Below are 24198 nucleotides of genomic sequence, written 5' to 3' on the forward strand. Positions count from 1 at the left end.
TTTGGCAGTAAAAGGGGGTCACAAGCCGCCACAAGTACGCTGACTTCTCCCAGTTTCCCAGGACTGGATCCAGCTCTCTCAGCACCCAGAGCGGAGCAGCACGGAGCGACAGTGAGATAATGGCAGCCAGCTAATAAGCGGATTTCAGAGATAACAACGCAAGGCTTTATTACTGTCATTTCACTCATATCTAGTCTAGACATAAAGTGCACTTGGTAATCAATATGGATGATTATTACTTTTTGCATTGTTTCTGTTCTGTGAGATCATTACATTATTCCTGTTGTGTGATATCACTGTCTATATTATTCAATGTCACTGGCTAGATCAGGCTTTGTACTGCCACATCACATCACTCTCCCTGTACTGTGACATCACTGTGCTACCTTTTTTTCACTACTGTGAAATTGGTGTGTGCGGTATACTAGTTATACTGTAATATCACTACGAGGGTCATCTCTGTAATGTAAAATCCATGTACTGTGACATTAATTACCTCCTTACACACATCACACATATACTTAGCATTACTATATTAAGGCTAATGTCCCTGTACATATATTACACATATTTTGGGGAGTACCATATATGGTATAGTCTGTTGCCTCCTTACCTACATCACACATATACGGGGCAGTACCATATATAGACTGTGTCCTCCTTACCTACATCACACATATACTGGGAAGCACCACATATAGGCCATTGCCTCCTTACCTACATCACACATATACGGGGCAGTACCATATATAGACTGTGTCCTCCTTACCTACATCACACATATACTGGGAAGCACCACATATAGGCCATTGCCTCCTTACCTACATCATGTATATATGGCCAGAAGTAACATACAGTATATAGGCCATTGTCTCCTTACCTACATCACACATATACGGGGCAGTACCATATATAGACTGTGTCCTCCTTACCTACATCACACATATACTGGGAAGCACCACATATAGGCCATTGCCTCCTTACCTACATCATGTATATATGGCCAGAAATAACATATATAGGCCATTGCCTCCTTGCATCCATCATACATATCCTGTGCAGTATGATATATAGGTTACTGCTCTCTTATATACATCACACATATACTGTGCAGTATGATATATAGGTTACTGCTCTCTTATATACATCACACATATACTGTGCAGTATGATATATAGGTTACAGCTCTCTTACATACATCACACATATACTGTGCAGTATGATATATAGGTTATTGTTCTCTTATATACATCACACATATACTGTGCAGTATGATATATAGGCTATTGCTCTCTTATATACATCACACATATACCGTACAGTATGATATATAGGTTACTGCTCTCTTATATACATCACACATATAGTGAGTAGCACCCTATACATACATATATACGGTATGACACTATATGACGGGATAACAGTGCGTATATCAGAGCAGCCTATAGAGTCCTGTAGCAGAGCAGGATGAATGGAGCGGATGATATGCCCGGGCCCCACCATTAGAGGGCGCAGTGTGGAGAGGGGAGCCGGCAGACAGCTGGTATATGGACTGCACTGTGTCTCCGGGCCAGTAAGCCAGCCCAGGGCTCTGCAGGCCACCGTGCTCTCCATCACCGGCTGCACTGTTCTCTCTCATCCCCGTGCACAGCCCAGCACATCCACTCAGCACAGTGACAGCCTGCCAGTCACATCTGACAGCTGCCACTCAGCCGGCTGCTGCCCCGGTGTGACGTACCTCCATGCGGGGTGCCCGCAGGTGTGCGGCTGCAGGGGAGACCAGGGTGTCTTGCAGCAGGGAAGAAGCAGCCACTCCTTGCAGGTTGATGATGCGTTCTTCTCAGCAGCATTACAGCTCCAGCACAGATTCCTGCTCCGCCCCCTGACGTCACTGGCCCCGCCCCTGGAGCTGCCGCTGCCCGGGGACTGTGCATGCGGTGTGTATTGAGGTCAGAGCCCGGGGGCCGGTCCTGTCACCTCCTCCGGCTACACAGCGGCTGTGTGCACGGGAAAGGCCGGCTCCTCCGGGTGCTGAGCACAACGCACTGTCTGTTGTTGCTGCATCACTGCTACTCCCAGCTACCCAGCCACAGGAGAGCTTGTTTTTTGTGGGGTGAGCAGTAAATTTTACTGGCGGTATTTGGGGTACATAGATTTTCTTTATTACTATGCTTTCCAGCAAATACTCAGTTCCAGCATTGTTTTTTTTTTAGTAAATAATTCATTAGTTTAGGCGATGTTCACAGACAGTATTTTGGGCTGTTTTTGTTTAGCTGTTAAAGGGGTATAACCATCTCAGCTTATCCCCTACCTATAGGATAAGAGAAAATGAACTGAGGGGGGTCCAACAATCAGGGCCGGTCTTGGCATTTCTGGGGCCTCAAGCGAAGTCATGTCCGGGACCCCCCCCCCCCCCCCCCCCCAGTAGTCCTCTTATAAGCCTCTTACCACCATACAGAGATTACATAGATATCACCAATGATGCCATAACATAATACTGCCACACCATGACCCCTATCACTACAAGCTATAACAGAGTGCAGATACATCCAGTCACTCACAGGTGGCGTCTTCTCTCATCCAGCGTGGGCCACCTTGAAGTCTTCTCCCGGCTGGGAATCTTCCCTCCAGAATCTGTCAGAGAAATATTTTAGGCTCCAACACATACAGTAGTTAGGTCCCCTGTACCCTTCTATAGTAGTTACACACCTCTGTACCCCCACTTAATAATTAGGTATGTTCTGTGCCCCAGTATAGTAGTAAGGCATATAGGCACTTCTGTGCAGTCCCAATGTAATAAAGACCGCTGTGTGCCGCCCCCAGTTATATAGACCCCTTGTGTGCTGCCACCAGTAGTATTTACCGCTTGTGTGCTGTCCCCAGTAGTATATAGACCCCCCTGTGTGCTCCCCCAGTATACTATATAGACCCCCTGTGTGCTGCCCTGTCGTATATACCCCCTGTGCGCTGCCCCCAATTGTATATACCCAATGTGTGCTCCCCCACTAGTATATAGCCCCCCTTGTGCTGCCCCCAGTTTTATATACCCCCTGTGTGCTCCCCCACTAGTATATAGCCCCCCTTGTGCTGCCCCCAGTTTTATATACCCCCTGTGTGCTCCCCCACTTGTATATAGCCTCCCTGTGAGCTCCCCCACTTGTATATAGCCCCCCTGTGTGCCCCCCGTTTATATCGCTCCCCCCATTTATATAGACCCCCACTGTGTGCTCCCCCCGTTTATATAGACCCCCGCTGTGTGCTCTTCCTCCCATATAGTTTATAACACAAAAAAAACCCACTTTTACTCACCTGGGTTCGGGCGTCTCCTCTTCTCGTCTCTTCTCTTCCCTCTTGTGGCCGCGGGAAGTGTTTTCCCTGCGGTCACAAGAGGCTGCTCTCCCGTTGTCATGGCACCGGCGCTCCAGTGACTCCTCTAGAGCGTCGGCACCAGGGACACAGAGCGGCAGACGTTCTTGCTTAATAAAACCTGTTACAGAGCTTCTTGAAACCTTGAACTATTCATACTTATTGATTCCTGAAAGATGACATTTAAATTACACTTACACTTTAAAGTGTCACTGTCGTTAAATTTTTTTTTGTAGAAATCAATAGTCCAGGCGATTTTAAGAAACTTTGTAATTGGGTTTATTAGCCAAATCTGCCATTATCTGCATGTAAAAAGCCTTTTCCTAGGTCCCCCCCCCCCCTCCTCTCCTTTCTGCCGTCTACTCCTCAGAATCAGGAAATCTCGACTGTTTTTTCACCTCTTTCATCAGTCGGATCCTGTCTGGTCTATGGAGAGGGGAGGGGGAAGGAGCAGGCAGCTGAAAGCCTAGAACAAAAGATTGCTCAGCAGGGGAGCTATTCAGAGCCCTAATTAGTGGTCAGAGAGGTCAGTGGTGACTGTCAGAAGAGAGAGCCCGCAATGTGAATGTAAATTAACTCTTTGTTGTCCTGCTTTTGCTGCCTTTACTTTCTCTCTTTATAGGAAAACCATGAAGACGGGGGAGAAGCTTCAAACTGCTTTTTCATGATAAAAATGCATTTTTCGGCTAATAAACCCAATTACAAAGTTTCTTAAAATCGCCTGTACTATTGATTTCTGCAATAAAAATTAACGACAGTGACACTTTAACCTCTTAACCCTTAAACGACCCAGGGCGTATAGTTACGCCATGGAAGTCTGTCCCCAGACGACCTAGGGCGTAACTGTACGCCCTGGGTGTTTCTCCCGCTATGAAGCGTGCTCCGGAGCGGAGCGCGCTTCATAGCAGGTGGGGGCCGGCTGCAATCAGCAGCCGGGACCTCACCGGTAATGACACGCTGCAGCGATCGCACTGCCGCGTGTCATTAACTCCTTAAACGCCGCGATCGCGTCGTTTAAGGGTAAGTGACAGGGGGAGTCCCCTGTCACTTACCGATCGGGACCCCCGCAGTGTGACTGCGGGGGTCCTGATCGGTAAAACGGACCGCTGGAGGTCTCTCACCTGCCTCCGTGCGGTCCGATCGGCGATCTGCTACACTGAGCCTGCACAGGCAGGCTCAATGAGCAGATCGCCGATAACACTGATCAATGCTATGCCTATGGCATAGCAATGGTCAGTGTAAAAATCAAACTAATGTATGTAAAAGTCCCCCAAAGGGACTTCAAATGTGTAAAAAAAAAAAAAGTTAAAAACACTAAACACACTGCCCCAAAGCCCCTCCCCCAATAAAAGTTTAAATCACCCCCCTTTCCCATTATATAAATAAAACATATAAAAATAAATAAATAGATAAACATATAATATACCGTAGCGTGCGTAATTGTCCAATCTATTAAAATATAACAAGCGTCATTGCGAACGGTAGACGAAAAGAGGGAAAAAAGTGAGCGGATTACCGATTTTATGTTACATTATATATATAAAAAAAAAATAATAAAATAAGTGATCAAAACGTTCGATCTTCACAAATATGGTATTAATAAAAACTAGAGATCATGGCGGAAAAAATGACACCCCATACAGCCCCGTAGGTGAACAAATAAAACTGTTATAAGCGTCACAATAGGCCCATTTTATTTATAATTGCCAAAAAAAAGGATTTCATTAAAAAAAAAAAAATATATAACATTAGAGAATCTGTGTAACCTGCATATGGTTGTGTTCGGACTGACCTATAGAATAATTGTATCATGTCGCTTTTACCATATAGTGCATTACGTAGACACAGGAACCCCCCAAACGTTACCATATTGCATTCTTTTTTACGATTTCACCAATTTATATCTTCATAAATAATATATTTGGAATTCCATCATACATGTTATGGTAAAATGGAAGACGCCATTACAAAGTACAACTATTCCTGTAAAAAAACAAGCACTTACATGGCCCTGTAGATAGAAAACTGAGAGTGCTGGAGCTCTTAGAAGGGGAGGAGGAAAAAACGAAAACACTAAGATCAAAATTTGCGCGGTCCACTGGGTCATTTTGGACCTGGTCCTCAAAGGGTTAAGGACATATGACGTACCGGTACGTCATATGTCCTCATTAGCACTTCAACGCGGGGCCGCGTGGCGACCCCGCTTTGAAGCGCCGCGGTCCCGGGTGCCGCGTGTAGCCCAGGACCGCCGCTATTAGCGGGCACGGTCTGATCGCCGTTGACAGCTGCCTCCGATTACCGGAGGCAACCTTTCCCTGGTGTCTAGTGGGGGAGATCGCTCCTCCGGGACGTTGTCCCGGAGGAGCGATCTCCGTTACTGATGCCGGCCGAGGACTCGTCCAAGATGGCGCCGTCCCTGGCTCGGCACTCGTTTACTTCCGGCTGCAGCAGCCGGAAGTAAACGAGTGCCTATCTCATTGATCTCTGCAGCATATCTATGCTGCAGAGATCTCAATGAGAGATCAAAGTATATATACTAGAAGTCCCCCATGGGGGCTTCTAGTATAAGTGTAAAAAAAAAAAAAAAAAAAAGTGTTGGTTATAGTAAAAAGCCCCCTCCCCCAATAAAAGTCTGAATCACCCCCCTTTTCCCAGGTTTTAAATAAAAGTAAACAAATAAATAAACATGTTTGATATCGCTGCGTGCGTAATCGCCCGAACTATTAATTAATCACATTCCTGATCTCGCACGATAAACGGCGGCAGCGGAAAAAAATCCCAAAGTGCAAAATTGCGCATTTTTGGTCGCATCAAATCCAGAAAAAATGTAATAAAAAGCGATCAAAGTCGTATATGCGCAATCAAGGTACCGATAGAAAGAACACATCATGGCGCAAAAAATGACACCTGACACAGCCCCATAGACCAAAGGATAAAAGCGCTATAAGCCTGGGAATGGAGCGATTTTAAGGAACGTATATTTGTTAACAATGGTTTGAATTTTTTACAGGCCATCAGATACAATATAAGTTATACATGTTATATATCGTTTTAATGCTGACATGCATAACAAGTCAGTTTTACCCCAGGGCGAATGGCGTAAAAACACAGTTCCCCCAAATAAAAAAAATGCGTTTTTTTTTTCAATTTCACCACACTTTGAATTTTTTTCTGGTTTCGTAGTGTACTTAATGCAAAAATTCAGTCTGCCATTGCAAAGTACAATTAGTGACGCAAAAAATAAGGGCTCATGTGGGTTTCTAGGTGGAAAAATGCAAGTGCTATGGCCTTTTAAACACAAGGAGGAAAAACCGAAAACGCAAAAACGAAAATGGGCCCCGTCCTTAAGGGGTTAAGGGTACAAACACACTGGGCGTATCCGCAGCAGATTTTTCCGCTGTGGATCCCTGCCCTGTACACTCTATGGGCAGACAAACTCGCAGCGGGATGGACATGGGTATGTCAGCAGCCCGCCCCGTTAACCCCCCCGCCGCCAGAGCGTATACATCACCTGCTCCCCGCTGCAGCTTGCTTTGGGGCTTCCCGGGTCTTCACGTCCCACTCAGCCAATCAGTGCGCTGCGACGGGGCAGCGCACTGATTGGCTGAGAGGGACGTGCCGGGAACCCCTCAAGCAAGCCGGAGCGTATACATTTCCGCGGCGGGGGTTAATGGGGCGGGCTGCTGACATACCTATGTCCATCCCGCTGCGAGTTTGTCTGCCCATAAAGTTTACACAGCACAGATCTGCAGCGCATCTCACTGCGAATTTGCAGTGAGAAATCCGCTGCGGATTCGCCCAGTGTGTTTGTAATCTAAGGGTAGCTTCACACGTACAGTCTCGCAGCAAATTTGACTAAATGAATGAACACAGCATTAAATCCGCACTGTCAAATCTGCTGTGGATCTGCAGCAGAAAATCCGCTGCAATATGGTATGTGTGAAGCTACCCTAAGTGTAGAAACAGAAGGAAGGACTGTGATGTAGGGGTGAGGGGAAACTGCTCAGCCAGGAGTTAGTAAGAGCATATGGTAGGGAAGACGATTACCAAAAAAAAAGGGTTTTTGCTTTCTGAACTGTGGCAGTAATAAGCAATGCTACACGCTTCTGCTGCATTTTCTTTGCTTTATCTGACCTCGGAGAATCCCTTTCAACAGTTATTGGGTAACTTTCAGCATATTTTACCATCTAAAATCACAACTCCAGAGCATGCAAATACATTTGCACACACAAAGGGTGAGTTCACATTATGGAATCCACGCAGAGAAGTTTGGCGGATTCCATCACTCGTACCCGTCCGTGCCATAGACACCATTCTATGGCCGAGCTGATTCCGCTGTCCGCCAAGGGAACTGACCTGTCAATTATTTCGGCGGATGGCAGAATCTGTCTATGGCACAGACGGAGATACAAGCCGTTGCGAGTGGGTACGAACACTGGAATTTCTCAGCGCAAATTCCGTAATGTGAACCCACCCACACAGCCTGCTGCAGCCATAGGACACACATACTACCTGCTGCAGCCAAAGTGCGCACACACACACACACACACACACAGCCTGCTGCAGTCATAACACACACATACACAGCCTGCTGCCACTCTGTACCGCTTCTGTGACTTCTTCCGTCCCCAGCTTAGTTCTTGGAGCCCATGAGATGTGATGGTTACACAAATGAGGTGAATTTCACAGCTTCTCTGGCGACTTCTGACACTTTATTATATATTTAATTAAAACTAAATAATTCCCAAACTTAACAATTGTTCCCAATAATGCTTCTCAACCTGATTCCATCCCCAGGTGTGAGATCTGTCATGTCCTCTCTGGGTACTTTGGGATGTGACATATACTAATAGTGTGTGGCTGGCAATCCAAGGAGATTAGGATCCTTAAATGAGGTGCAGGTCGGCGGCTCTGACGCCTCCTTTACAAGCAGTAGCAGTATGCTGTTGCATTTGCATTTAAAACAGCGGCCGTTGCTCAATACTCAGAACAACAGCCGCTGTTTTGAGTGCCAAATAAGGGTCAGTGTCTATACAGTGTGTGAACATGTACCTAAAAATGCATTCTAATTCTAGTGTTTTGCCCACCTTGTTGGTACAGTTCAGTATCAGGACCAGAAAAACAGCCACCTTTCCTTTCAACATAATTATTTCATATGGGACTAAACGTGACATGGAGAACCTTATAGAAAGAGTTGTACGTGATATTATTGTTGGTGCTGTTCTTCACATGTTTTTTGAATATGCTAGCACTATATAAAGATTGCTTTTCTTACTCTGGTGAACTTATGCTGCACCACCACCTTGATATGTGAATATACCATAAAGTGGGGATTACAGCACACATAAAAGATGAGAAAAATCTAGTCTTAAGCAAAATCTACAATCTTTTGAAATAAGCAACAAAAAACACTTTATTATATATTTTATTAAAACTAAATAATTCCCAAACTTAATAATTGTTCCCAATAATGCTTCTCAACCTGATTCCATTCCCAGGCGAGAGGTGTGACAGCACCAGCTATCTTCTATCTTCACAGGGCAGAACTCTTCTAAATCACGTCATGATCCTCCATCATCCTTCTCACTTCAGTAACCCTTCCTTCCTCGGAAGCGTGCTCTGTTATCCAACTATGAAATATAAATATATAAGACATTCTGAAAGCAAAGGGAACATGCCACTAGGAAAGAAGCCCTGCTACAGGATATAACTTAACCCATTGTAGGTGCAAATGAGGATAACACATCACTAAGCAGTGAGGGGCTCTGGGTGGGTTCAGAGACTAAGGGCCCTATTAGACAAAGCGATAATCCGCTGAATCGGATCAATTCAGCCGATTATCGCTCCGTGTAATAGAGACAATCATCAGTCGATTAAACGATCATTGCCTGATCGTTTCTTTAGGCCCAGCCCTAAGATCATTGGTTAATACGTGTAATAGCGATGCACGGCCGATGGCTAACGATTGCCCAAACAGTTAATACTTCACCTATCCACGCTCCCGGTCTCTTCCTGCGCTCTGTATCCGTCCCTTCCGGCCGCGATGAGGCTTCAATGCGGCCTGTCTAAAATGACAGGCTGCTCCGCCAATCACTGGATGGGACCGCTAGTGATGGTCACTTTGGCCGTTCATACAGTGTGCGGGATAAGACTGGGAGCGTGGATAGGTGAAGTGTTTGCTGTTTGGGTAAGGGCTGCACGGACATCCATAACAATAGATTATCAGGCCGTGTAATAGGCTTCATAAACAGCAGATCTAGCAGATCGGAGCTCGTTTACAATATTGATCAGGCTGCCATTGGCCCATGTAATAGAAACCTAATGGACCTATTACACATTAAATGGATCCATCTGGATCTATTCTAAAAAGGGTCCATGAAAAAGTAGAAGCTATGGCCTGTGGCCATATCCACAAATTCCACAAATTCAGTTGACTATACTTTTTACAGAGAATTTTACAGCTATATTTAATATACAGAACACGTATGTATATACTATATTTTATTTCTTACACAAGGTGTTTATATGACCTATTTTTTCAGATGAAATAAACAGGTTTAGGATTATTCTATGTAAGAAAAATGTAGTCTCTGCTAGTCAAAGCAAATGCTATATAAAGCTTCAGCTGCACGGTAAAGAGAAAAACAGTGAAATAGACATAGACCGGCATAAACAAATAAGGTGGAAGAAATGTCCTGCATATAGAGGACATATAGGAGACACTCACGATTGATCTTTTGCACTCAAAGAAGGTGACCTGTAGAGCCTTGCAGTGGCCTTCCTTCAGACACTCCTTAGGAGTCTTTCCTTCCTGTACAGGAAGCAAATGTAAGATGGTAAGTAAAGCTGCATCCACTATACAGGCACCCTCTGGCAGGTTGGCACTGTGTATACACTATACAGGCACCCTCTGGCATGCTGGCACTGTGTATACACTATGCAGGCACCCTCTGGCAGGCTGGCACTGTGTATACAGGCACCCTCTGGCAGGCTGGCACTGTGTAAACACTATACAGGCACCCTCTTGCAGGTTGGCACTGTGTATACACTATACAGGCACCCTCTGGCATGCTGGCACTGTGTATACACTATGCAGGCACCCTCTGGCAGGCTGGCACTGTGTATACAGGCACCCTCTGGCAGGCTGGCACTGTGTATACACTATACAGGCACCCTCTGGCAGGTTGGCACTGTGTATACACTATACAGGCACCCTCTGGCATGCTGGCACTGTGTATACACTATGCAGGCACCCTCTGGCAGGCTGGCACTGTGTATACAGGCACCCTCTGGCAGGCTGGCACTGTGTATACACTATACAGGCACCCTCTGGCAGACTGGCACTGTGTATACACTATACAGGCACCCTCTGGCATGCTGGCACTGTGTATACACTATGCAGGCACCCTCTGGCAGGCTGGCACTGTGTATACAGGCACCCTCTGGCAGGCTGGCACTGTGTATACAGGCACCCTCTGGCAGGCTGGCACTGTGTATACACTATACAGTAACCCTCTGGCAGGCTGGCACTGTGTATACAGTATACAGGCACCCTCTGGCAGGCTGGCACTGTGTATACACTATACAGGCACCCTCTGGTAGGCTGGCACTGTGTATACACTATACAGGCACCCTCTGGCATTCTGGCACTGTGTATACACTATACAGGCACCCTCTGGCAGACTGGCACTGTGTATACACTATACAGGCACCCTCTGGCAGGCTGGCACTGTGTATACACTATACAGGCACCCTCTGGCAGGCTGGCACTGTGTATACACTATACAGGCACCCTCTGGTAGGCTGGCACTGTGTATACACTATACAGGCACCCTCTGGTAGGCTGGCACTGTGTATACACTATACAGGCACCCTCTGGCATTCTGGCACTGTGTATACACTATACAGGCACCCTCTGGCATGCTGGCACTGTGTATACACTATACAGGCACCCTCTGGCATGCTGGCACTGTGTATACACTATATAGGCACCCTCTGGCAGGCTGGCACTGTGTATACACTATACAGGCACCCTCTGGCATGCTGGCACTGTGTATACAGTATACAGGCACCCTCTGGCAGGCTGGCACTGTGTATACACTATACAGGCACCCTCTGGCAGGCTGGCACTGTGTATACACTATACAGGCACCCTCTGGCATGCTGGCACTGTGTATACAGTATACAGGCACCCTCTGGCATGCTGGCACTTTGTATACAGTATACAGGCACCCTCTGGCAGGCTGGCACTGTGTATACACTATATAGGCACCCTCTGGCAGGCTGGCACTGTGTATACACTATACAGGCACCCTCTGGCAGGCTGGCACTGTGTATACACTATACAGGCACCCTCTGGCAGGCTGGCACTGTGTATACAGTATACAGGCACCCTCTGGCATGCTGGCACTGTGTATACACTATACAGGCACCCTCTGGCAGGCTGGCACTGTGTATACAGTATACAGGCACCCTCTGGCAGGCTGGCACTGTGTATACTATGGACTGAGCAGCGGTGCCCTCCTGAGCACTGGCAGCAGAGTGGCATCAGTAAAGACATACCAGTACACAGGCACTCTCCAGCAGGCAGCTCTTCAGATCCTCCTTCACCCCAGCACAGGGATGCCCATCCTCCACTTTATCCTCATAATATTTCGGCATGGCGATTGTGTCCGTCAGCTGCTACATTTGACACTTTATTGACACTTTTACATGGGCAGCGCCATGTTTTCCCCAAATGCAATGCGAGCGGTTCTGTCGCAGAGAGGTCTCCCAGCTTTATTACATCATAATTGTGCGCGACAATATGGGGGTAAAAAAAACTTCCTGGTGCAAAAGACTACATTTCCCGTGAGGCCACGTACCGGAAGCTGCCGTCGCCACACTTCCGCTCTCTCATGACGTCACTGGGCACTACGTGTTCTGGGCTGTGTTGCAGGAAGCTGTCAGGGTGCTGAGCTTACCAGGTGAGATAAGGAACATGGTGCCCACCACAGCAGTGATGCTATGACGTAGGATATCAAGGGCCACAGTCACGTGACATACTGTCAGTGGTTTCATGTCGTCATTGGCATCTTGTTTTATCATATGATCCAGTATGTATTATCCCTCTGCCATAGCAGTATCATGGTGTGACCACTGGCATATAGCTGCGCCCAGATATATTGTATCATGTTATACTATATAGGATATATCAAGTCTGTAAAATAGAGCCTCTATAGTAATAGTGATAAGACATTAGTGCACATAGACTAATAGCCTCTATAGTAATAGTGATAAGACATTAGTGCACATAGACTATAATAGCCTTTATAGTAATAGTGATAAGACATTAGTGCACATAGACTGTAATAGCCTCTATAGTGATAAGACATTAGTGCACATAGACTGTAATAGCCTCTATAGTAATAGTGATAAGACATTAGTGCACATAGACTGATGGCCTCTATAGTAATAGTGATAAGACATTAGTGCACATAGACTGTGATGGCCTCTATAGTAATAGTGATAAGACATTAGTGCACATAGACTGTGATGGCCTCTATAGTAATAGTGATAAGACATTAGTGCACATAGACTGATGGCCTCTATAGTAATAGTGATAAGACATTAGTGCACATAGACTGTGATGGCCTCTATAGTAATAGTGATAAGACATTAGTGCACATAGACTGTGATGACCTCTATAGTAATAGTGATAAGACATTAGTGCACATAGACTGATGGCCTCTATAGTGATAAGACATTAGTGCACATAGACTGATGGCCTCTATAGTAATAGTGATAAGACATTAGTGCACATAGACTGATGGCCTCTATAGTGATAAGACATTAGTGCACATAGACTGATGGCCTCTATAGTAATAGTGATAAGACATTAGTGCACATAGACTGATGGCCTCTATAGTAATAGTGATAAGACATTAGTGCACATAGACTAATAGCCTCTATAGTAATAGTGATAAGACATTAGTGCACATAGACTGTGATGGCCTCTATAGTAATAGTGATAAGACATTAGTGCACATAGACTGTAATAGCCTCTATAGTAATAGTGATAAGACATTAGTGCACATAGACTGTGATGGTCTCTATAGTAATAGTGATAAGACATTAGTGCACATAGACTGTGATGGCCTCTATAGTAATAGTGATAAGACATTAGTGCACATAGACTGTAATAGCCTCTATAGTAATAGTGATAAGACATTAGTGCACATAGACTGTGATGGCCTCTATAGTAATAGTGATAAGACATTAGTGCACATAGACTGTAATAGCCTCTATAGTAATAGTGATAAGACATTAGTGCACATAGACAGTGATGGCCTCTATAGTAATAGTGATAAGACATTAGTGCACATAGACTGTGATGGCCTCTATAGTAATAGAGATAAGACATTAGTGCACATAGACTATGATGGCCTCTATAGTAATAGTGATAAGACATTAGTGCACATAGACTGATGGCCTCTATAGTAATAGTGATAAGACATTAGTGCACATAGACTATAATAGCCTTTATAGTAATAGTGATAAGACATAAGTGCACATAGACTGTAATAGCCTCTATAGTGATAAGACATTAGTGCACATAGACTGTAATAGCCTCTATAGTAATAGTGATAAGACATAAGGGCACATAGACTGATGGCCTCTATAGTAATAGTGATAAGACATTAGTGCACATAGACTGTGATGGTCTCTATAGTAATAGTGATAAGACATAAGTGCACATAGACTGTAATAGCCTCTATAGTGATAAGACATTAGTGCACATAGACTGTAATAGCCTCTATAGTAATAGTGATAAGACATTAGTGCACATAGACTGTGATGGTCTCTATAGTAATAGTGATAAGACATTAGTGCACATAGACTGTGATGGCCTCTATAGTAATAGTGATAAGACATTAGTGCACATAGACTGTAATAGCCTCTATAGTAATAGTGATAAGACATTAGTGCACATAGACTGTGATGGCCTCTATAGTAATAGTGATAAGACATTAGTGCACATAGACTGTAATAGCCTCTATAGTAATAGTGATAAGACATTAGTGCACATAGACAGTGATGGCCTCTATAGTAATAGTGATAAGACATTAGTGCACATAGACTGTGATGGCCTCTATAGTAATAGTGATAAGACATTAGTGCACATAGACTGTAATAGCCTCTATAGTAATAGTGATAAGACATTAGTGCACATAGACTGTAATAGCCTCTATAGTAATAGTGATAAGACATTAGTGCACATAGACTGTGATGGCCTCTATTTGTACATGTTTTATCTTGTTCATATACTAGGATCACACTCCATGATCTTCTGCTAGGACCTGCTGGGAGTTGTCCTTCTTAGTACTTTAGCAGGTTAGTTATAATAATCCAGCACCTTTGGAGGTTAGTGTAATGTTTGATTTATGTATGGATTAGCTCAGCCCTATGGTTTATTAGGATCACATGGTTAATTAGGATCTATAGCAAAGATGAGGGTGAATGTCAGGTTTTTAGTACCTTTAGTGGAGCAGAAGCATAGTTTTCTCCTTAATTCTACTATCGCTCATGTGGGTCTCTCTTTACGGCCTGCTGTGTGTGTCTGGCTTTGTAACACCCTATGTCTTGTCCTTCCTGCAGGCTTTATGTAAAGCTAGTTCATTGCCCTTAAGATGCTTCCCACCACATCGGTGAATTCTCGGACACAAGGCAATGGCACGCTGAGTTCTCGGGATGCAGCGCGACACACAGCCGGAGCCAAGCGCTATAAGTACCTGCGGAGACTTGTTCACTTTAGGCACATGGACTTTGAATTTGCACTCTGGCAGATGCTTTATCTTTTTACTTCACCACAGAAAGTGTACAGAAACTTCCAATATAGGAAACAGACCAAAGATCAGTGGGCAAGAGATGACCCAGCATTCCTAGTGCTTCTCAGTATTTGGCTATGTGGTAAGTTCTGTTATGGAAGTATTGGAAGCATAAGAACTTAAAGCACATCAGCAGGATTTGCCTTAAACTACTTATACATGCAGTTCCCTCCTTCGGGTGCTCTATTTGTTGTCTGTCACATTCTTCCTTAAAGGGGTTATCCAGGCTTAGAAAAACATGTTTGCTTTCTCCCAGAAAGAGCACCACTGTTGTCTCCCAAGAGTTTGGGTGGAGTTTTGCAATTTAGTTCCATTAAAAAGAATAAGGGTCCTCTTACATTAGAAGATTTGTGGGCCATGGGCGGCCGTAAACAAGCGCCGATCAGCGAGATCAGCACTCGTTTGCTGTCAAAATGACATTTACATGACAAAACAAGCAACCGGGCTATATATACATATATTTGTGATGTTATTTTCCAGATTACACAGCAATACATACTTACCTAGTGTGGTGCTGCTGTGATCCGGCATCGTCTTCTGCGGTGTCTTCAGGTCCCACCCCCTCAAGCTGTCAATCATTCTGGAGCAGGCGGCGGCCCAAAGATACTGCAGCTTGACGAGAGAGCCAAGGAACGGGAGACCGGATCATAGCAGCAGCGCACTAGGTAAGTATGCCCTGCTGTTTCATCTGCAAACTGACAGCACAGAACACAGGAATAGGTGCGGCCGATAGCATCTTCTTAAGACATATTCAGCAAAGGATTTGCCCGTCCTTGGCTGATCACTGTCACTTTTACACGGACTGATGATCGGCTGCAGGAGTGTTTCTTGCAACACCCCTGGCCGATAATCGGCCTGTGTAAAAGGCCTTTAAGCCTAATTGCAAGACGCCACCTGGACACGAGTTATGCTGTTTCTGCAAGACAGCAGCCATTTTTTTCTAATCCTGAATAACCTCTTTAAAATCTATGGAAGCTGTGGAAGTAATGAAGTAAGCAGAATCCAGAAGAATATTCTCTTATTTCTTTTATTATGGAGACATCAAAGCGTGGTTTCTTATATAACACTATTTTGTGTGTATATCTATCTATATATATGTTTTTTTTCCATTATTTTTTTCCTGCAGTGTCCACTTTAATGTTTGGGTTTGTTTTGCAAATGGGATTTGTGGAAACGCTGAAGCTTCTCCTGTGGATTGTGTTTGTTGACTGCGTTGGTGTTGGGCTACTGATTGCAACCTTTATGTGGTAAGTTATTCCCTGGACACCGTGTATATCACACTCCATATTGACTTCCAGCAGCATTGCCTGCGTTACCATACTAGTCCTGTGTGTTAGAACTCAGAAGGCTTGCATCTCAGTTAGTACCTATGCACTTCCAAAGTCAATCAGTGTGGCGTGTTTTTTAAGCCACACAAGTGAAGTGAACATTTGTGCATTTTCCCAATAAAGGGAATCTGTTAGCTCCACTTTAAATGATGCTCACAGAACGTCATACCGGTGACCACTTGCCGAAAAGGAAGATGCCTAGATGACTAGTTTGGTCTCATTTACATAAAGCGCAGTTGCTGGTTATGTCGGGCAGGGATGAAGGCTACATGAAAATGTTTTTGAGGTGTGCAGGGTGATGTAGCAGCACGTTTCCTTAGCGTTATAGGCATTTTTTGAGTGATTAATTTCCTTTAAATATGAAGAAGCACAAGTAAAAGAAATTCCCAAGGTCCTAAATGCCAAATCGAGCAACATCTTCTTCAGTAGGCTAACCAAGCTGTAACACATTAGGCCTTCTTTTTAATGGCCATTATGATTCACCATGTGTCTGTTTTGTGCTTTGTTTTTTAGGTTCATTTCTAACAAGTACCTGGTAAAACATCAGGGAAGGGAGTATGACGTGGAATGGGGTTATGCATTTGATGTTCACCTAAATGCATTCTATCCACTTTTGGTCATTCTGCACTTTATCCAGTTGTTCTTTATCAAATGTAAGGACATTATGGGATAAGTATGTGTTTATTGGAAAGCTTTTGTTTGAATACCCTTCATTGCTGATGAATGTTTAACAGCACAATTGTCTCTATCTAGACCACATCATGTTAGCTGAGCAGTGCGGAAATCTCTGGGTGGACTCCCGGTGATTATAACACGCTAGTGGGATCCCAGCTCGATATACACTCACTGGCCACTTTATTAGGTACACCATGCTAGTAACGGGTTGGACCCCCTTTTGCCTTCAGAACTGCCTCAATTCTTCGTGGCATAGATTCAACAAGGTGCTGGAAGCATTCCTCAGAGATTTTTGTCCATATTGACATGATGGCATCACACAGTTGCCGCAGACTTGTCGGCTGCACATCCATGATGCGAATCTCCCGTTCCACCACATCCCAAAGATGCTCTATTGGATTGAGATCTGGTGACTGTGGAGGCCATTTGAGTACAGTGAACTCATTGTCATGTTCAAGAAACCAGTCTGAGATGATTCTAGCTTTATGACATGGCGCATTATCCTGCTGAAAGTAGCCATCAGATGTTGGGTACATTGTGGTCATAAAGGGATGGACATGATCAGCAACAATACTCAGGTAGGCTGTGGCGTTGCAACGATGCTCAATTGGTACCAATGGGCCCAAAGTGTGCCAAGAAAATATTCCCCACACCATGACACCACCACCACCAGCCTGAACCGTTGATACAAGGCAGGATGGATCCATGCTTTCATGTTGTTGACGCCAAATTCTGACCCTACCATCCGAATGTCGCAGCAGAAATCAAGACTCATCAGACCAGGCAACGTTTTTCCAATCTTCTACTGTCCAATTTCGACGAGCTTGTGCAAATTGTAGCCTCAGTTTCTTGTTCTTAGCTGAAAGGAGTGGCACCCTGGTGTGGTCTTCTGCTGCTGTAGCCCATCTGCCTCAAAGTTCGACGTACTGTGCGTTCAGAGATGCTCTTCTGCGTACCTTGGTTGTAACGGTTGGCTATTTGAGTCACTGTTGCCTTTATATCAGCTCGAACCAGTCTGCCCATTCTCCTCTGACCTCTGGCATCAACAAGGCATTTCCGCCCACAGAACTGCCTCTCACTGGATGTTTTTTCTTTTCGAACCATTCTCTGTAAACCCTAGAGATGGTTGTGCGTGAAAATCCCAATAGATCAGCAGTTTCTGAAATACTCAGACCAGCCCTTCTGGCACCAACAACGATGCCACGTTCAAAGGCACTCAAATCACCTTTCTTCCCCATACTGATGCTCGGTTTGATCTGCAGTAGATTATCTTGACCATGTCTACATGCCTAAATGCACTGAGTTGCCGCCATGTGATTGGCTGATTACAAATTAAGTGGTAACGTGCAGTTGGACAGGTGTACCTAATAAAGTGGCCGGTGAGTGTATTTACTCACTGACATTTTCTTCTGACTCGCAAAATAGTCTACAATTCAAAATGATAGTAGTCTCTGTAGAGGAAGATTTCCTTCCCATCCACCGCCCTACTTGTCATTCACAGCAGGTTATCTGTGCTTTATTATAAGGCATAGCTTTAATTTGAGGAATTGCTTTATAGTTACACTGATTTGTTCATCATGATATTATACCAAATGTTTTGTTACATCTGCAGTCTCCTGTCATTTTCTTCTTGCTCTCCACATGAGTTTTACACAGTCTCCATTGTCCTTTGCAGATGTCGTCTTGTCAGATTGGTTTATTGGATACTTTGTTGGGAACACATTCTGGTTGGTTGCAATTGGATATTACATCTACATAACGTTTCTTGGGTACAGTGGTGAGTTAACAGATCCATCTTTTATTTTATTTTCTGCAGTATTTACTATCCTAAAATTTATTAGTGTAAATCTAATCCCATATAATAGGTAAAATCTCATTCAGTACATGCTTAATATTAAATAGACTCTTAAAGGGAACCTGTCACCCCCCGTGCCGGGGTGACAGGCTCCCGACCCCCCGTTCGAGCCCCCTATACTCACCTGATCCCGCCGGGTCCCGCTTCTGGATCCGGTCGGGTCACGGAGATCTCAGCTGCTGCAGCCCGACGCGCGCACTGAGAGATGAGTCCAACGCTCATAGAGAATGACGGAGCGCTGGACTCTCCTGTCATTCTCTATGGGTGTTGGACTCATCTCAGCGCGCGCGCCGGGCTGCAGCGGCTGAGATCTTCATCACCCGACCACCTCCAGAAGCGGGACCCGGCGGGATTAGGTGAGTATAGGGGGCTCTAACGGGGGATCGGGAGCCTGTCACCCCGGCACGGGGGGTGACAGGTTCCCTTTAAAGAAAAATGTCACTTGAAGGAAAACTTTTGATATGTCCTAGAGACACCGATCAACGAAAAGGCCCAAGAGCATCCAAGTTTGTGCAGAAAATCTTCACATTTCATTGCATACTAGAAAATGTACCCGGCGCTGCCCGGGTATAAAGTGTCAGTGTGTAAATTAGATTTGTTCTAAGGTGCCCAGGAAGCCAAGCTAAAGGTATTGTTTCATCTGAGTTAATTAGTGGAATTAGTGTATACCTGTAGTGCATAGTTGGAGGGGTTCTGTATACCCACATTGTATAGTTTTTAGGGGTCTCGCATATCTGTAGTGCATAGTTGGGGGGGCTGTATACCTATAGTGTATAGTTGGGGGGGGGGGGTCCTGTATACCTGTAGTGTATAGTTGAGGGAGGTCCTGTATACCTGCAGTGTACAGTTGGTGAAGGTCCTGTATACCTGTACTGTTTAGTTCGGGGGTCCTGTATACCTGTAGTATATAGTTGGTGCTGTATACCTGTAATGTATAGTTGGTGGAGGTCTTGTATACCTGTAGTTTATAGTTTGAGGGTCCGGGATACCTGTAGTGTATAATTGGTGGAGGTCTTGTATACCTGTAGTATATAGTTTGGGGGTCCTGTATACCTGTAGTGAATAGTTTGAGGGTCCTGTATAACTATAGTATAGAGTTGGTGGAGGTCCTGTATACCTGTAGTGTATAGTTTGTATAGTCCTATATACCTGTAGTATATAGCTGGTGGAGTTTGTGTATACCTGTAGTATATTTGGGGTCCTGTCTACTTGTACTATAGAGTTGGTGAAGGTGCTGTATACCTGTATTATAGAGTTGGTGTAGGTCCTGTATACCTGTAGTGTATAGTTTTGAGGTCCTGTATACCTGTAGTGTATAGTTTGGGGTCCTATATACCTGTATTATATAGTTGGTGGAGTTCCTGTATACCTGTAGTGTATAGTTTCGGGGTCCTGTATACCTGTAGTGTATAGTTTGGGGTCCTGTAGTATATAGTTGGTGGAGGTCCTGTATACCTGAAGTATATAGTTGGTGGAGGTCCTGTATACCTGAAGTATATAGTTGGTGAAGGTCCTGTATACCTGTAGTGTATAGTTTTGGGGTCCTGTATATCTGTAGTGCCCTGTATACCTGCAGGGTTGTATTTACCCGTATGGCAGTGTTATTCAGTCACAGTGTGTCGGTATTGGTCAGGTCTGGTATGGCAGTGTTATCCAGTCACAGTATGGCGGTATTGGGCAGGTCTGGTATGACAGTGTTATCCAGCACAGTATAGCGGTATTGGTCAGGTCTGGTGTGGCGGTGTTATCCAGCCACAGTATGGCGGTATTGGTCCAGTCTGGTATGACAGTGTTATCCAGTCACAGTATGGCGGTATTGGTCAGGTCTGGTGTGGCAGTGTTACCCAGTCACAGTTTGGTATACCTGTAGTGCCCTGTATATACATGTAATGTATAGATGGAGTAGGGGGTCCTGTATATACATGTACTGTATAGATGGAGTAGGTGGTCCTGTATATACATGTACTGTATAGATTGAGTAGGGGGTCCTGTATATACATGTACTGTATAGATGGAGTAGGGGGCCCTGTATACATGTACTGTATAGATGGAGTAGGGGGTCCTGTATATATATATATGTACTGTATAGATGGAGTAGGGGGTCCTGTATATACATGTACTGTATAGTTGGAGTAGGGGGTCCTGTATATACATGTACTGTATAGATGGAGTAGGAGGTCCTGTATATATATATACTGTATAGATGGAGTAGGGGGTCCTGTATATACATGTACCGTATGGTTGGAGTAGGGGGTCCTGTATATACATGTACTGTATAGATGGAGTAGGGGGTCCTGTATATATATATATATATATATATATATATATATATATATATATATATATATACTGTATAGATGGAGTAGGGGGTCCTGTATACATGTACTGTATAGATGGAGTAGGGGGTCCTGTATATACATGTACTGTATAGATGGAGTAGGGGGTCCTGTATATATATGTACTGTATAGATGGAGTAGGGGGTCCTGTATATATATGTACTGTATAGATGGAGTAGGGGGTCCTGTATATATATGTACTGTATAGATGGAGTAGGGGGCCCCGTATACATGTACTGTATAGATGGAGTAGGGGGTCCTGTATATACATGTACTGTATAGATGGAGTAGGGGGTCCTGTATATACATGTACTGTATAGATGGAGTAGGGGGTCCTGTATATACATGTACTGTATAGATGGAGTAGGGGGTCCTGTATATACATGTACTGTATAGATGGAGTAGGGGGCCCTGTATACATGTACTGTATAGATGGAGTAGGGGGTCCTGTATATATATGTACTGTATAGATGGAGTAGGGGGTCCTGTATATACATGTACTGTATAGATGGAGTAGGGGGTCCTGTATATACATGTACTGTATAGATGGAGTAGGGGGTCCTGTATATACATGTACTGTATAGTTGGAGTAGGGGGTCCTGTATATACATGTACTGTATAGATGGAGTAGGAGGTCCTGTATATATATATACTGTATAGATGGAGTAGGGGGTCCTGTATATACATGTACCGTATAGTTGGAGTAGGGGGTCCTGTATATACATGTACCGTATAGATGGAGTAGGGGGTCCTGTATATACATGTACTGTATAGATGGAGTAGGGGGTCCTGTATATACATGTACTGTATAGATGGAGTAGGGGGTCCTGTATATACATGTACTGTATAGATGGAGTAGGGGGTCCTGTATATACATGTACTGTATAGATGGAGTAGGGGGTCCTGTATATACATGTACTGTATAGATGGAGTAGGGGGCCCTGTATACATGTACTGTATAGATGGAGTAGGGGGTCCTGTATATATATGTACTGTATAGATGGAGTAGGGGGTCCTGTATATACATGTACTGTATAGTTGGAGTAGGGGGTCCTGTATATACATGTACTGTATAGATGGAGTAGGAGGTCCTGTATATATATATACTGTATAGATGGAGTAGGGGGTCCTGTATATACATGTACCGTATAGTTGGAGTAGGGGGTCCTGTATATACATGTACCGTATAGATGGAGTAGGGGGTCCTGTATATACATGTACTGTATAGATGGAGTAGGGGGTCCTGTATATACATGTACTGTATAGATGGAGTAGGGGGTCCTGTATATACATGTACTGTATAGATGGAGTAGGGGGTCCTGTATATACATGTACTGTATAGATGGAGTAGGGGGTCCTGTATATACATGTACTGTATAGATGGAGTAGGGGGTCCTGTATATACATGTACTGTATAGATGGAGTAGGGGGTCCTGTATACATGTACTGTATAGATGGAGTAGGGGGTCTACCAGTTATTACTGTGGATGTTGTGAGGCAGCTTCCCTAGCAACCATTGCTCCCTGTGGAAATGAAAGCAGTAATCCTATTGGTTGCTAAGGCTCCAACTGCCGTGTCTGCTGCAGCTAATTATATCACCTGTGTTTGCAGTGAGGAGATTTTCCCATTCATTTCTATGGGGCGCTCTTTCCCCTCCCCCTCCCCTCCTGTACATCTGGCGGGGACGGGACCTTCGCAATAACCTTCCCGGGCACCCAATGTATCTGTGTGCCAAATTTGGGGTCAAACGGTTCAGGCGTTTAGAAGTCTATAGAGGACAGACAGACTTTGATTTTTATGATATAGATATGTGTCCATAATAGCAATGTTTTTACCAAAGAGGGCATGCTTACATATGTTTATGCTGTATGTTATACTTTTTTTTTTAATTGGAAAGCTTGTTTAATATGTAAAGTGAAAGAATATTGTGTATTTCTAGAGGAATCGTCCTGATTATTATACCTTTCTCTCACCAGCGCTGCCATTTTTGAAAAACACGGTGGTATTACTATATCCATTTGCTGCTTTGATATTACTCTACGTCTTGTCACTGGCTCTGGGATGGAACTTCACAGCCATGCTCTATGCTTTCTACAAGTACAGAGTGAAGTGAAGAACACGTGGATTTCTTGCTTTTGTATAAATTGTAAATATCCTTTTTTTGTTGTAGAATATAGTTAAAGCCTCTGGTTTAAAAAAAAAAAAGTTGTTTGGTTTTTACTTTGGGAAGGGTGATGAAAGGAACGTTTTTATGTAGAAGCTTAGGTCAACGAAAGGAAACAAAACTCAGGGCTAAAGATCATGGGACCTATACACCTTTAGACTATGTTCACACACAGTGTATTAATAATACCAAAATATGGTGATATTTTCAATGTAATGCGCTCCATTGAGGTCAGTGGGAAATTGGGCGGCAATGCGGACACCGTGTACAGTAACGACTGAATGACTTACATGTACAGTTTTATTTTCACTCAAAATTTCAGCTATTTACTTAAATTTTATTGTGTGAACATAACCTTATACTACAGCAACAGACATTGTCGTCTGTTATGCCTTATATGTCACATACGTGTTACACAGGGCTGTATATTTCATGCTAGTTGGTGCCATTTCCAAAATAAGCAAATTGCAATTAAAGATGCTATGTGACTTCTATCATGTAATGTTGTATATTCTACTTCAGATCAGTCCTATAGGGTGCCTGCAGCTGACTTTCTCTTTTACATTAGAGAAACGACGGTTGCTGCTGTAAAATACTGTCTTTACA

General features: G+C 44.2%; 3 protein-coding genes across 6 annotated transcripts in view; 1 reads left to right on the plus strand and 2 right to left on the minus strand.

The window, feature by feature from the left end:
* INPP4A (inositol polyphosphate-4-phosphatase type I A) overlaps nucleotides 1-1872 on the minus strand; it is a 73063-nt gene extending 71191 nt beyond the window's left edge. For 2 of the 4 annotated variants that reach the window (XM_069970856.1, XM_069970857.1), the window contains exon 1: nucleotides 1739-1871. The gene's annotated coding sequence lies outside the window, so the exon portion shown is untranslated. Of the gene's footprint in view, nucleotides 1-1738 lie in introns of all 4 variants that reach the window. The other 2 variants (XM_069970855.1, XM_069970858.1) reach the window with 2 other exon arrangements.
* A 6905-nt stretch (nucleotides 1873-8777) lies between these two features.
* COA5 (cytochrome c oxidase assembly factor 5) lies at nucleotides 8778-12168 on the minus strand. Its single transcript, XM_069972397.1, has 3 exons — nucleotides 11929-12168; nucleotides 10094-10177; nucleotides 8778-8996 (listed from the first exon to the last, which is right to left on the minus strand). The coding sequence occupies exons 1-3, from the start codon at nucleotides 12025-12027 to the stop codon at nucleotides 8955-8957; spliced, it is 225 nt and encodes a 74-aa protein (XP_069828498.1). The 5' UTR covers nucleotides 12028-12168; the 3' UTR covers nucleotides 8778-8954.
* A 58-nt stretch (nucleotides 12169-12226) lies between these two features.
* UNC50 (unc-50 inner nuclear membrane RNA binding protein) lies at nucleotides 12227-24089 on the plus strand. The gene is made up of 6 exons (XM_069972395.1): nucleotides 12227-12332; nucleotides 15004-15315; nucleotides 16360-16480; nucleotides 17075-17214; nucleotides 18912-19013; nucleotides 23405-24089. Exons 2-6 carry the CDS (start codon nucleotides 15036-15038, stop codon nucleotides 23539-23541), a joined length of 780 nt encoding a protein of 259 aa, XP_069828496.1. The 5' UTR covers nucleotides 12227-12332; nucleotides 15004-15035; the 3' UTR covers nucleotides 23542-24089.
* Nucleotides 24090-24198: the final 109 nt, after the last annotated feature.

The sequence above is a fragment of the Dendropsophus ebraccatus genome, chromosome 5 (genome assembly GCF_027789765.1).
Source record: "Dendropsophus ebraccatus isolate aDenEbr1 chromosome 5, aDenEbr1.pat, whole genome shotgun sequence".
Lineage (NCBI taxonomy): Eukaryota > Metazoa > Chordata > Amphibia > Anura > Hylidae > Dendropsophus > Dendropsophus ebraccatus.

Excerpts from the sequence above, each read along its gene's own strand:
- UNC50 (XM_069972395.1), top strand. The coding sequence starts at position 15,036 with ATGCTTCCCACCACATCGGTGAATTCTCGGACACAAGGCAATGGCACG. Across the intron at positions 15,316-16,359 it reads TCTCAGTATTTGGCTATGTG|TGTCCACTTTAATGTTTGGG; the intron begins GTAAGTTCTGTT and ends TTTTTCCTGCAG. Across the intron at positions 19,014-23,404 it reads AACGTTTCTTGGGTACAGTG|CGCTGCCATTTTTGAAAAAC; the intron begins GTGAGTTAACAG and ends TTCTCTCACCAG.
- COA5 (XM_069972397.1), bottom strand. The coding sequence starts at position 12,027 with ATGCCGAAATATTATGAGGATAAAGTGGAGGATGGGCATCCCTGTGCT. Across the intron at positions 10,178-11,928 it reads TGGAGAGTGCCTGTGTACTG|GAAGGAAAGACTCCTAAGGA; the intron begins GTATGTCTTTAC and ends CTTCCTGTACAG. Across the intron at positions 8,997-10,093 it reads TTGAGTGCAAAAGATCAATC|TTGGATAACAGAGCACGCTT; the intron begins GTGAGTGTCTCC and ends TATATTTCATAG.